This window comes from Diceros bicornis, chromosome 17 (assembly GCF_020826845.1).
Source record: "Diceros bicornis minor isolate mBicDic1 chromosome 17, mDicBic1.mat.cur, whole genome shotgun sequence".
Classification (NCBI taxonomy): domain Eukaryota; kingdom Metazoa; phylum Chordata; class Mammalia; order Perissodactyla; family Rhinocerotidae; genus Diceros; species Diceros bicornis.
In genome coordinates this window covers 25389104-25404352 of record NC_080756.1, presented here as the reverse complement: position 1 = coordinate 25404352, position 15249 = coordinate 25389104, and the positions used below count along the sequence as shown (strand labels likewise).

The following is a 15249-nucleotide window of genomic DNA, read 5'->3' as shown; positions in this document are numbered from 1 at the left end:
TCAGTTAGAAACTAGCTTTTAACAGTTTAACAGATGCTAAATACTTTTAACATCTAAAGTCCTTCTCTCTAACCTATACTGCACTTCTTGACCACAAAGATAAAATCATATACATTTTTTTTTGTCTCTAAGAGCTTAGAAACATCTACTTGCAAATAGTGGATATTTAAACATCTGATGGCCAAGGATTAATATATCAATATTACATCAAATTAGGATGAATTTTGGTCCAATAATTCAACTTTTTGAAGTTTATCTTAAGGAAAGAATCCATAAGTCAGAGATTTAAGTATAATAATATTAATCACAGTATTATTTACAGTGAAATATTGGAATGAATTTATTTCTATATACAAAACTAGGGGAATGTTAAGCAAATCAGTCTACATAATGGACATGATTTTGAAATATTTCATGACAAATTTTCATAAAACAATATTATTTTATTTTTATGAGTAAAATATAAATTGCACATATAGTATGATTTTCATATATATACAAAATGTCTGTGTAATGTGTGTATATAGTATAGTGTCTGAAAAAAGTCTAGAAAGAAATAGATCAATAGATTATTGTGGTTGTTTCTGAGTAATGAAATTATCAGTGACTTTTAATCTCTTTTTTATATTTTTTTCTATTTTCTAAATCTACAATGAATATGTATTTCTTTTACAACTACAAAAGATATTTTTAAAATGTGATTAAGTTGAAAGGAGGCTAAATTTGAGTGTTTTACATCCTAATTAACAAGGATTTATTCTTAAATGTAAGGAACCATGATAAAAGTATTATAGTAATTAGAAAAAAAATATTTGTAAGATACAGTCCTGAATATGAGTGCTTATTTGAATATAAAATAGGACGTTTTGAAACAATTTATCTCATTTAAAATTTGCTACTTCTCAAAGTTTCTATCCTAAAACTACCTACATTTTCAATGTACATTTAAGACATAACTCTATCTAGAAGATAATTATATTATTAATGCAGAATATGCTGTTCAGTAAGCCCATAAACAATTAATTAATCCTGATAGTGAGGTTAATATACTCCCAGTATTATTCTGAGTTTTTAGTCTTACATCTATTTATTTGATGCACTAAGAAAGTAAAGTTCTCTCTTGTAGAGCAATGTCTTATTACCTTTCTGGAGTCACTTTTCTAACAACCATTGCCTGATAGGTGATGGCTTTCTTGTCTTTAAGTCCTGCATAACTAAAATCCGAAGGAATCACACCAAGTTTGATAGCTAAAAAACCAACTGCTTCAAACATTTCCAGATTTTCTTTTCGTAGGGTAAAGGCTGAAACAAAAATAATCCTAGATTACAAAAAATCAGGTACCATACATCAATTACATTCTTAGCAGACTAACAGATTAACATAATGAATCAAATCATTAATTTAAATAAAGAGTATTTTTGAATCGAGATTGAAAATCAGTGTCAGATTTCAGCTGTCATTTTGAAAACGCTAGCTGGGGGGGCCGGCCCGGTGGCACAAGCGGTTAAGTGTGCGCGGTCCACTGCGGCAGCCCGGGGTTCGCCAGTTCGGATCCCGGGGGCGCACTGATGCACCGCTTGGCAAGCCATGCTGTGGCGGCGTCCCATATAAAGTGGAGGAAGATGAGGCACGGATGTTAGCCCAGGGCCAGTCTTCCTCAGCAAAAAAAGAGGAGGATCGGCAGATGTTAGTACAGGGCTGATCTTCCTCACAAAAAATAAAAAATAAAAATGATAGTTGGCTCGATAAAGTCTTACAGAAAAAAAAAACCCCAAATTCCTTAATTTGGCATTCATATCTGGCCCCAATCTTCCTTACCAGTCTCATGTGCCACTTCCTTTCATATATCCTATAATCCTGACACGGAGAACTTCTCATAATCCTTGGACAGATAGAGCCTTCTACAGCTTTGTACTTTTGCACATTTGAGTTCCTCTGTCTAAAATATGCGTTCCCTCCATCGATTAATTGCCATACTTCTATTCATTCTTCATGATCCAACAGCAGTTGGATCAGCAGTTCTCCCTCAAATTCTTTCCAGTTTCCCAAGGCTGAATGCTCTCAAAGCAGGGGTCACGTTTGTTTTATTGACCATTATGTCCTCAGCCTAACACATAGTAAATATTTGTTGACTGAATGAATAAGTAATTGAACTCCATAAGAAGTTGATTACTTGATCCTGCATGTCTCCACAAGTTATCATTATCTATATCATGACACCTAATACCATGTATTATAAGTTTATCCCTTTATGTTTGTCCAGCCCATTGACTGGGAGTTCCAGGCCAGTAAGCCAGTAAATAAAATGGTACTTGCTTCATGGTAGGTGCTTAAAATGTCTACTAGATGAGAAGGTGAGAGTGAGATTGCGGGGGGTAGGAGGAACAACTACAACAAAAACAAAAACAAAAAAAAACCCCAACATGTTGGCCTATATAACCTGCCAGTATTAACAACATACTGCAATCCTTAGTTCACCATATTTACATATAAGATACTTTGAAGTACTGCCCTCTCCCCTTAAATCATGAAAAGGAAATCCAATTTTTTTTCCATAGAATAGTTTATATTTTGTTCAACTGCTGTAACTGTCATCAGCAGCTACAAGGGCCTCTCTGAAGGGTGCCCTAAGAAAAATTTAATATTAATCATAAACATGACCCACCAAGTAGAAGGATGTGAAATATATCTATCTATGAATATATGAAATAGGTACACAAGAGCTTGTAATATCCATACTTTAGAATATCACATAATTGTTTAAAAGAATGGGGATGATCTATATGTTCTTTATATTTCTATATAAATCATCTCTAAAAACATAAAAATAGCAAGTTTCAAAAATATGCAGTCTATGTCATTTATGTGAAAGTTTTAAAAACCTGCAATGCAATGTTACATATTTTCAGTTTCTAATTTGCACAAGAAAAATATATTTTATTTTTAATTACATGTTTAAGAATTGTTAAAGTATAAACAACTATGATTTCTGAAGAATACTCAAGCACTGTCCATTATTTTCTAAAAGTTTTTACAACTAGGGTCATTATTTTTTGTACTGTCATAACAACTCTCTAGAATTCTCTAAATTTTCTGTTACAGCAGTCATAAATTAAGTGTATTATGACTCTGTTATTCTTTTAAAAACTGATAAAAGAAGTAGAGAAAAGTAAAGAATCATACGAGTTAATTGTGTGTGCTAAATCACAACCTGAGCTAGTGGCCGGTTAGCTCAGTTGGTTAGAGGGCAGTGCTAATAAATCACAACCTGTCCTTTATAGTTTCAGGGGACCTTGACCAAATGGATTTGAATATAAACCTCTGGTTCCAAGGCAACTGTTTATATCAGTTGTTTCAAATAAAATGAAATTAAAGGCCCACATTTAAAATGTAGAGAAATTCTAATCTCAAAATATTTCAGCTATTGTCATGATAGGATTAATCAAAGAGTTTAAATAAAATAATTCTGGAAGATGTGCTAGGCTGAGGATATAATGGATCCCTGCTTTGGGAGCATTCACTCTTGGGAGCCTGAAAAGAATTTGAGGAAGAAGTGCTGCTGCTATGGGGGCTTGAAGAATGAATATAAGTATGGCAAACAGTCAAAGCAATAAAAAATATCAAAATACCAAATTTTTTTAATATGTGTAAGACTTGTGGAATCCTATCATTTTAGGGGGTCCATAATGTTCTCCCTCTTGTACTATACACCTCTGTGAGGCTGAATTTTGTTCATTTGCTTCAATCAAGACAAGAAATTACAACACATCAAATACAGGAACAGATATGAGAATCCAGCTGACTTCTATTGTCAGATATTAGAAAGATTTGTAGAACTGGATAACAATGCCATCCTTCTCATGAACTTTTAGTGGAAAAATATGGTTATTTTTCAATAAAAAATGTTATGTTAATAATAGATTTATTTTAAATGAACTCATAGTCTTAAAATTTGTTTTAATTGCTAATGTCGGCTATCAATAGATAATAACCACATAAACAAAAGCTGTTTGGGATCCATAATAATTTATAAGAGCTACACTCTTCAAGGGTCCTGGAACCAAAAAGTTTAAGAACCAATTAGGAATAATGTGAACAATATAGTAGTCCTTCAAGTATGCCAAATCTATGGAACTAGACACAAATCATTAAAATAATTTAAGAGTAAAAGAAAATGCAAAATTCAATCAAGTGTTGCAGTAGCCTGGCTAGAAGTTGCAAACTTTGAAAAGTAGACCAGAAAAGTCTACTGTGTAAAGGCTGAGACCAGTCCTTAGTTTTAAAGTGTTTGATAACTAGGGTTCGATGTGTCAGATCTGTCCCTGACAATCTGGGCGTGTCACGGGTCACTACACAAGCTCAGCCATGTAAGAAGGACCTCCAAACTATCTGAGATTCTATCAGTTTGTTGCTGATTAACCTTAGTGCATAAATATTTTTTATCCATGAAGATTCTGAATTTAGAATGGAAATATTTAAGAGAATCAAATCTATGACTTTAGTAAACTTGGAATGTTTAAGAGAATGGGACTTTAATTCCAATTAAAAATGTCTAATTGATTTAAATTTGTCTTTTTACATTGAAATCTCATTAAATTAGTAAACAATATGGAAACATATAGGAAAACTAAAAGTTACCAAATTTATAAGTTTAATTTATGAGATTCATAACATTTTCTTAATTACTTGGAATGATTAAAGTATTTAAAAAGAAAATCAGCTATACTAAATTTTAAAATTCTATTTTAGTGAGTTCCACTTCCAGCCATGTTAGAATAATTGGTATTCTAGACTTGTCCTTCCACCGTAAACAAACAGAAAACAAGACAAAACATATGAAACACCTGTTTTTAGACACTGGAGAGCAGGCAGCACAGAACTGTGATCCAAAAGAAAAGGAAAACAAACAAAGTGAGTCCTAAAATAGCGAAGTTTTCTGTCTCGAGGTACTTTCTAGACCACAACAGAGCAGGAATCCAGTTGGAGCAGAGTGGTCTTGCCGAATTAAGAGGATAGAGGTGGGAGTTCAGGAAGGCTGCGGGGGCAGGAATTCATGAGGCAGAGTACCTGATAAGAGGAAGCTATGCAGAGAGAGTTCCAGAAATCCCCATAGGTGATCTCTTGAGTTTGTTGCTGATTACTGAGCTGTACACGACTAGGATTAAATGCTATGTATTATTTATCTAATGTTGTGTAACAAGTCACCCTAAACCTTAGTGGCTTACAAGGTTCACTTCTCTCTCATAGTTTCCACGGGTCAGGAATTCAAGAGCACCTTGGTTTAGTGAGTCGAGCTCAGGCTCTCTCTTGAGGTTGCAGTTAGATGTGGCTGGGGCTGCAGTTATCCAAAAGCCTGACAGGAACTGGAGGATCCATTTCCAAAGGGGCTCACTCACATGGCTGGCCAGTTGGGACTTGCTATAGGTGGGAGGCTTCAGTAGTTCTCCAAACGGCTGCTTGAGTATCCTCACAGTGTGGTAGCGGGCTTACCCCAGAGTGAGCAAGCCAAGAAACATGGGCAAAAAGTACAATACTTATTATGATCTAGTCTTAGAAGTCACACACCATCACTTCTGTCATATTCTGTTGGTCACAGAGGCCACTCTGTGTGACAACCAGGAGAAGATCACTGAGAGCTTCTTGGATGTGAGGAACCACAGTCCATCTTCTGGCTTTAATACTTTATGTCCTACCTCCATTCAAAATATACTCATTCCTTCCCAAGGCCCCAAAGACTCATTCTATTAAAGCATCAGCTCAAATTCTAGCATGTTTTCCTCTAAATCAGGTCCAGATGTAGATAAGCCTCCCTGGGTACATTTTCTTGAATTAGAATCCTCAAATATAATTTCTCTTGATACGAAGACTACGAAGGACTGTGACACGAAGAGACAAATCTGCTTTTCACACACTTGACAATGTTGAGACACACATAGGACAGGCACTATAGACTGTTCAAACTGGGGGAAAACTGGAAATACCCAGAAGGTAATGGTACGTAGCAATTCTGAATCCAGCCAGGAATATGTTGGTTATTTCTTTATTAGAATTCAGCCCTACCAAAATCTGGAAATAACTGCTGTGGCTCTAGGGCCCACCTCTGTGTCTTGGTTCTGTCCTCTGAGTGAACCCCACTTTTCTGTAAAAGATAGCCTGTGTACAGCAGAGTAGTTTTCTCAGCCTAATTCCTGCTTTTAAAGTTTGGGAATCCAAATGCCTCTTTTTATTTTGTAGTCTTTGACCCTTTCAAACACTGTGTGGGTCTTCTTCGGGTCATTCCATTAGACAAAGATACACTCAAATTTTGTCAAGATAAGATCTTTTCTGCTTAGGGCATCTGCTGAAACTGCTGATGGAAAATGCCCCTAAATTCCTAGAAGAATTACTGTTGAACATAGGGGATCCGTGAGTCATGCCCTTAAAGTCCCTATAAGGCCTTTTGTTTGTCTGAACCATTCTTTGAGACACTGGTTTACATCTTTCTAAAATTTTAACAAAGGATTTTACAATCACATCCTAGATTTCCTTGTTAGAACATGTTGTCCTGACCTGCCACGATTTTCCCTTTGCCTGGAAGACATTTCTTAATTTAAACATCATGTGCCATCTGGAAAGGCTGAGAATTTATTTATTTTTTTAAATTATTGTTGAACCCAGCAAGTCCTGGCTTCTTTATATCTAACAGTTTTTCCTTCAGAATTGTACTATGAGCACTAAAAACTACCCAAGTGGCATGCACTTTCAACACTTTGCCTGAAAATCTCTTTAATTAGAGTACCCCTTCTTTAGATACATTTTCTATTTCCCATTTTACTACAAGTAACAGTATTGCCAAACTTTCTGCCACTACACAACAAAGATCCCTTCCTTCCAGGTTCTAATTATATTTTTCTTACTTTCCTTTAAACTCTCATTGACAGCTTCCTTGAAGTACCTTCAAACTTCTGCCTGCCAACAGGTCCCAAAGGCATTGCTACCACAGGTTTTAGGTTTTTGTTATAGCAGCAACCCATTTCTGGTACCAAAATCTGTATTAGTTATCTAATGCTGCACAATTAGTCACCTCAAATCCCAGTGACATAAAACAACAATAATCATTTACCATCTGTTAGGGACTGAATGTCTCTAGCCCCCCCCAAATTCATATATTAAAGCACTAACCCCAGTGTGGCTATATTTGGAGATGGGGCCTATTAAGGAAGCAATTAAGGTTACAGGAGGTCATAAGAGTGGGGCCCTGATTCACTAAGATTAGTGTCTTCATAAAAGACACCAGAGAGCTCTCTCTCTCAATCTCTCTCTCCGTGAGCACACAAAGAAGAGGTCATGTGAGCATCCAGCAAGAAGGTGGCTGTCTGCAACCAAGGGGAGAGCCCTCACCAGACACCAACCCTGCTGGCACCTTCATCTTGTACTTCCAGTCTCCAGAACTGTGAGAAAACAAATATCTGTTGTTTAAGTCACCCAGTCTATGGTATTTTGTTATGGTAGCCAGGGCACCCTAATACACTACCCTACACAGCTTTTGTGGGTCAGGAATTCAGGAGTTAGATACTTCTGGCTTGAGGTCTACTGTGAAGTTGCAGGTGAACATCAGCTGAAGCTGGAGGATCTCCTTCTAAGGTGGATCACTCACATCGGTCATAAGGTGCTGGCTACTGGTGGGAGGCAGGCTTCAGTTTCTCTCCACAGGGCTTCTCGGGTGTTTTCAAGGTGTGATGGTTTGCTCTGTCAGAGTGAGTAATATGAAATACCATTTATGACCTACACTCAGAAGTAATTCACTGTCACTTCTGAAATATTCTGTTGGTCAAACAGGCTGGCCCTGATTCAGTGTAGGTGGGGAATACACCAAGACATGAATATCAGGAGTTAAGCATGATTGGGGGCCATCTGGATGCTGGTTACCACACTCTACCAGGCTGGACAATGAAATACTAGGCATTTGTAACTTGCCAGAGATTACACAAGGCTGGAGACTGGCCAGAGAAGAGAGATCTATTTAAATAGCAAGGGCATTCAGTAGAAACCACACAAGGATCATGCTATAATAGTAGAGTTATATGACAGCCCTACAGTAAAGCCCACTCCAAATCTCCCTTAATAAAACTCAAAATGGAGCTTCAAGTGCATCTGCAAATTACTTCCTACCTGCTAAAACAAAGTTCAACATTCATTAAAAGAAGACAACAAAATTCAGACACTGAACAAGGTAACATTCACAGTGTTTGGCCTCCAAAAAATATTACTAGATATGCAAAGAAGCAGGAAAATGTGACCCATAACTCAAATAAAAGTCAGTCAATAAAAACAGACCCAGAAATGACAGAGATAGAATTAGCAGACAAATACTTTTAAAGACCTATTAAGGATAGGACCAAAAATTATAGGAAAACATGAACATAATAAGAAATGGAAGACCTAAGAAAGAATCAAATGAAACTTGTAGAGCTAGGAACGCAATACCTAAAATGAAAATTTTGTTGGATGCTTAAATCTTTCATAGAATTCTTTCTTCAAAAAAGTATTCTAGGAAAATGGTATGGTGGTTCCTCAAAAAATTAAACACAGAATTACCCTATGATCCAGCAATTCCACTTCTGGGTAGATACCCAAAAGAACGGAAAGCAGGGACTCGAACAGATATTTTTACAGCCACGTTCACAGCAGCATTATTCACAATAGCGAAAAGACGGCAACAAGTCATGTCCATTGACAGATGAATGGATAAACAAAATGTGGTATATACAGACAATGGAATATTATTCAGCCTTAAAAAGGAAGGAAATTCTAACACATGTACAACATGGATGAACCTTGAAGACATTATGCCAAGTGAAATAAGGCAATTACAAAAGGACAAATACTGCAGATTCCACCTATATGAAGAACCTAGAGTAGTCAAATGCATAGAGATGGAAAGCAGAATGGCGGTTGCCAGGGCTGGGGAAAGGTAGAATGGACAGTTATTGTTTAATGGGTATAGAGTTTGAGACTGGTATAGAAAATGAAAAATTCTAGAGATGAATGAGTGGTGATGGTTGTACAACTATGTAAATGTACTTAACGCCATTGAACTGTACACTTAAAAATGGATAGAATGATACAGTTTATTATATGTATATTTTACAATAAAAAATAAAAATAAAAGTTTTTTTTAAGTTTCTATTTTTTAGGTATGTCTACTTATTAAGAAATTTTTTTTATATGAGCTATTTTGGTTCTAAAAAAAAGGTTGGCCTAAGCAAAATCTGGGATGGGCAAAATTTACCTTTGTCTTTTTCTTTGGTCTTGGACTTGTAGGTATCCCAATATCTTTATACCATCCTCTGGGGAACCATCAATTCCTCCCTTTAACATATCCCTCCAAATATTCATAGTTTTTGTAAAACTAACTTAAATTAATATATAAAAAGTTTCCACAATTTTTTGGCTCATTACCTCAAATTAATATTGTTAGAACTTCAAGTAGTATAAAATCTACAGCTGCTTAAATCATTTATCAGCAATTCCCCCCTCCACAAGTAAAACTAGTTTTTCAAAATAGATCCATCTGTTAATATTTATTGCATGCCTAGATCCTATACTAGCAGCTTTCTCATGGAAAAGGCAAGTCACACAACCAAACAGAAATTTGTAGGAGAAGGCACTAACATTTGAGTAACTATTACATACTAAACATTTTCATTACTTATTTCATCTAATCCTTACAATACCATTCTGAATTAGGCTTTACTACTACTCCATTTTTAAAGTACAACTAAAAGTTATGAATTGTTAAGTAACTTGCCCATGGTATTATTCTTTCATTTTTACATTTGTGGAAACTAAGTCTTAAAGATACTAAAAAGTTCATAAATCTTTTTATGAACTGAAGTCATAATGCAAAATAAAACCCACACAGCTCCAAGGTCCAAACTCTTTTCATTGATACCACAGAGTCCCTAGATAGTACAATCCTGTTTCTGTGCCACACACATCTGTGCAAATCTGGGTTGCTGGTTTTATCTTAAATGCTTTGCTGTATAAATTTACTAAACATGACCATCTGAAACAATTCCCTCCTTCATGTAGGATATAGGCCAATTAAACCTGGTCAGCCAAACTTGAGAGTGAGATTTCATCAGTTCTATCCTATCCTAGAAACTGAATATATCCCCTAAAACAGTGATTCTCAAAATGTGGTCCCCAGACCAGCAGAAAAAGCATCACCTGGGAATTTGTTATAGCCTTGCTCCAAACCATCTAAATCAGAAACTCTAAGAATAGGCCTCAGAAATCCACTTTAGGGCCGGCCCCGTGGCTTAGCGGTTAAGTGCGCGCGCTCCGCTGCTGGCGGCCTGGGTTTGGATCCCGGGCGCGCACCGACGCACTGTTTCTCCGGCCATGCTGAGGCCGCGTCCCACATACAGCAACTAGGAGGAAGTGCAGCTATGACATACAACTATCTACTGGGGCTTTGGGGGAAAAAATAAATAAAATAAAAAAAAAAAAGAAATCCCTTTTAACAAGCCCTTTTGGTGATTATAATGCATGCTAAAGTCTGAGAACCTCTTCTCTAAAAGACTGCCAGAGCCAAAGGAAGGAGCTCTCTGTAAGTTTTCAGGTTCCCTACCTTGGGTAGTGAAGTTCAATTGTTTCAGATTACAAGGTATTCCCTTCACTTTCCCAAGCATAGCAAACATATTTTACTTATCTCCAAATCCTTAATTTTAATTAAGATAACTTTCAAAATATGAAATCAAGATTTACCACCAATAAAACTTACAAAACATGAAATAACTGCTTCAACCTTATACATCTGTGACCATGTTAACTATAAATGTCTGTTAACCATACTTTCATCAACAAGGTTAATTTTTACAATGAGTGTAATTCGAACAGCTCTATCTTCCATTAAAAAACAGACCCATATATTTTTTTCCAATATCCCTGTGGCCAAGTCTATTTAATTCATTTGAAATTATTCAGCTATCACAAAATTTTAACTAAGTTTACCCAACAAAATGGTAATGATTTATTAAATTACCTGTATGTATAACTTTCCTTTCCTGGCATTCAAGAAGAGACCTCTTCCTGTATTTGTGTGCTTTTTCCCGAAACCTTACTGTTATCACTACATTTGGATTAGCAGCATTGTAATTCAGTTCAGGAAAAGATTTGGTTTCCACAAGGTTTCCAAACTTTTTGTTGACAAAATGGTGGACAGCTTTTCTGTGGTCTTTGTTTGTATCAGGTTTAAAGGTAAATTTGGAATTTTCTTTCTTTGCATCCAAATATTTAAAAAAGCCAAATGCTTCTTCTTCGGATACCAAGTGACAGAGTTCTTCATATTCAAGATTTGGTTTTACAACAATTTCACTGTTTTTTCCTACAGTTATTAAGAAAGGAAACTTCTGCCTAATAGCACTATGCAAAATAGCCCTCTGGTTTTTGTCAAGGATTCTGCCTAATGAGAATTCAGGAGACGGTCCAATTAGCTCAGTTTTAGAATTCCACTTCTCTTTTGTATCACAGGCAAACTGATTCAGTAATTCATTAGTTTTTTCATCTAACAAGGAGCTTATTACATCAACTTTTTCTTCTTCATCTTTGGAAGCTCCATCCTTGATAGTATCTTCCTTTTCCGAACTAGACTGATGATTCTGGTCATCATCGGAGCACCCAGCTAAAGTATCAACTTCTTGACTGCTTCCCTCTTCAAAGGATAAATTTTGAAGATCTAGTTTTGATTTTTTCGCAAAATTATTTGACTCAGGTGGCACTTTACTAATCTTGTAAACAGGTTCATCAGTGGCCTTATTAACTAACTGTCCTTGTTCATCAATCTCAATGACAACGAAGTCACTTGGTGAGCTTTTTATAGTGCCACGAAAGCCAACATGATCAGTAATGAAACACAAAGAACTAAACCTGATTCTAAAATCTATATCCTCTTCCATTCTTAAATAACAACGCCTACAAAAGAAACAGAGAGGCGGTCAGTTACCAGACAGAAAAGTTGTGGATAACAAAAAAGAAACAAATTTGCAGGATTTATCTAATTCTCTTCCTCCCCATCAATTCTGAGACCCCTTAAAAGACATTAATAATTTAATATATCATGTGTATTTTGACTATCCTGTACCAAGATGAATTAACAGGCAAATTTTTTTCTGGTATAACTGGTGATTTGCAACTTGACTCTACCCGCTCAAGGCTCCCATCTATTATGCAGGATTAAAATGTTTCAAGTTTACATTAAAAATACCATTTGTAGGCCCACAAAGAAGAGACTAGAACACAGGACTGTTTACAAGGATTTGTCTAAACACCACTTCTGAAACTTAAAATTCGCAGCTAATTCCAGAGAATTTGTGGCTAGATTTTTATATATTAGGGGTTAGGGATGGGAGAAGGGATGAGGAGAAGACAGGAAGAAATAGTCCAAACTGATATATAAACGAAGTTGTAAATACCAACTGGTAATACAAATATGCTTCAAGGTGGGCTTAAGTTAATCCTGGACCTTCAGCCTCCTTGAAAGCCCAGTTACAAACTTTCACAGATACAATCTTTTGAGGTTGACCCAAAGGAAAATTCCAATCATATCACTGGCATCAGAGAGAAGAAACCCTTACAGATCTTGGCGAAGCAGTAGACAAGAGAATAATCCTCTGAGGAAGCTTTCACTCATTCTTTGCATAACCCATGGCTACCACACCAGACGAAGCTACAGGAAAGATAAAATGACCAGGGGCCCCATACTACTCAGTTCTTTGTGTTAACCACACTCTGCAGGTTATTATCATCTGGACCTTCATCCCATTTCTACAGTGTATTCTACCAATCTGAACCAATTTAGCAAACCCACCTCTATCCTTTCTATTATACCATGTAGAAATCACAGCAAATTTTCCATATCCTACTGTCCTAAAGAATATATAAGGATATATTGTTTTCCTTCATTCCTTAATTTCCCTTACAGTCTCCTCAGTTTCTTGCCCTAATTGAAATCTGGCTATTTCCCCAGGCTGCCTCTTCTGCAGTCCTCTCAAGCAAAGGCTATTTTTCCTTTCACACTCACCAAACTTAGGACCTGGAGGTTGCAAATATTTTCTATATCTGCCACTGCTTCTTCCAAACCATTTCTTCCTTCTCTACCTCCCAAAATCTCAGTTCCTTTGAAGTTCATGCCATCAGGCCCTACCATCTGCTGTCATTCCTTCTCTGGTCCCTGGATGACTCTTCTTCATTCACTGATGATTTTAACACCTGGTTCACTGCTTTCCTATTCAGCATGACTTCCATGACCATCCATATGGATCATCCATTTAACACTGTGCTCCCTCAGTTCCTCAATCTCAACCTCAACCCGCTTCCACTTCACCTTGGTCATAGTTTGATTTTCTCATCACTAAAAACTACATCAACTTGAAGCATCAGTCTGGCTCTCAGATTACTCCTGCTGTGCTTTCATCACTCTACTTTAGTACTTCCAGAATTTCTGAAATATTGTGAAGGCCTCTAACCTCTGCTTCTAGCACTAGTCCACTATAGTCCATTCTCCACTTAGCAGCCAGAATGATGATTTAAAAGGTAAACTAAATCATATCATAACTGTGTTTAAAACTCTCTAATTACGTTTATAATAAAATCCAAATTACTTACCTTGGCTTCCAAAGACTTCTAAGATTCTGGACTTTGTTCCCCAAATTTATCTTGTACTCGTTCCCATTACCCACTACACTCCAGCTACACTGGTCTTCTTCAGTTCCTTTGTGTTAACTGTTCCTGATGATTAAATCGGTCCTTCCCCAATCACATCCTCAGAGAGGTCTTCCCTGACCAATAATCTAAAGGAACCAGCAAGTCACTCTCTTTCACAAAACCCTATTTAATTTTCTGCATAGTATTTCTATCTAATAATTTTCCTCATTATTTATTGTATATCTCTCCCAGCTACAACGTTAGCTCCACAACAGCAAGAATCTTGTCTGCCTTATTCACTGATTATCTCACATTTAGAACAGTGTCAAGCACATAGCAGGCTCACAATCAATAGTGATTGTTGAATAAATGACACAACTAGTACAACATAAGAGCTGTAATGGTGAAGAGGAAGAAGGGATCACTTTTGCCTATGATAATCAGGAAAAGCGTAATGCAAGAAGAGGCCATCTAAGTCCAGAAAACGGTTCAAGAAATAGAAATGAGGTAGAGTCATATCATAAGTAACGTACAAACCAAATATGCAATGTGTTAGAGAAAACTGAACAGCCCAGATGCACAGCAGTAGGAGAAAAAGTTTTCTAGTACAGTTCTGGAAAATACAGCTGGATTAGTGCCAAACTATGTAAGACACTGAATGCCCAGTCAAAGACAGAATTCGTTGAGTGGTCAATGGATGGCCACTGGAGGTGTTCCAGTAGGAAGATGACACAATCCAAAAAGATGTTTTAGTAAGATGACTTGATGGCACTGAGCAGGATGAACGTCATGAAGAGTCAGAGGAGCTGCAAAGCAATGTGATCAAAAGCATAGTTGTAAGATTGGCCTTGGAAAGAATAATGAGCTACTCTTTCCCCAAAAAGGAGGCGATATAAAGACATTCTAAGCTGGTGGAATACGTAGAACAACTTGGGGAGGAAGCAACGACGAGGGAATTACAACCAAACATCTTAGTGCGAGTGGGACCGAGCTGGAGGGCCGCCAAGGGACCCACGTGGAGTTAAGCATGAAAGTGCCGTGTTCCTAAGCAACAGATTCGTTGATGAGGGGATAGGACGGAGAGCGGGAGCGTAGTTTGGCTGACCCAAGGACAGCCAATTGTTGGTTGAGGACAAATTCTGGGAAGATGTTAGAAATGGAGGAAGGGGGCGCCTTTGCCCTCATGCTCTTCCTTCACCAATGCTCCGCCGAACTCACTCCTACTACTCCCTATTTCTGCCATCAGTCCGCGGAACCCGTCTCCCGCGGCGCTGCCTTCTGGCGCGTCCACAAGCACCCCCAGACACCGACCGCCAGCAGCGCCACTTGCTTCTTCTCCCGGCCCCACGCCCCGCCTGTCCCAAGGCGCGATACTAGCCCACGTCGCCCTCCTTCTGGGGGCATAGGGTCGGGGTCCCAATGCCAACCTTGTCATCAAACCCCACAGCGCGCAAGAAGCTCAACTCGGTCTACCTCACGTCCAGGTGAAGACATTCCTCTGCACAACGCTGTGCGCATGCCCGGAAGCCTTAAACTAGTTGGCCTCCGACCGAGGCGTA

At 37.5% G+C, this 15249-nt stretch overlaps 1 protein-coding gene across 4 annotated transcripts in view; it reads right to left on the bottom strand.

Annotated features, from left to right (window-relative positions):
* The window catches only part of PUS7L (pseudouridine synthase 7 like), a 31961-nt gene extending 16761 nt beyond the window's left edge, over positions 1-15200 (bottom strand). Inside the window, exons 1-3 of one of the 4 annotated variants that reach the window (XM_058558467.1) lie at positions 15118-15200; positions 11031-11959; positions 1143-1302 (exon numbers count right to left, since the gene is read on the bottom strand). In XM_058558467.1, the coding sequence (XP_058414450.1) occupies positions 1143-1302; positions 11031-11959; positions 15118-15125 (1097 nt within the window). In that variant the 5' untranslated portion in view covers positions 15126-15200. The other 3 variants (XM_058558470.1, XM_058558468.1, XM_058558471.1) reach the window with 3 other exon arrangements.
* Between the last annotated feature and the right edge of the window lie 49 nt (positions 15201-15249).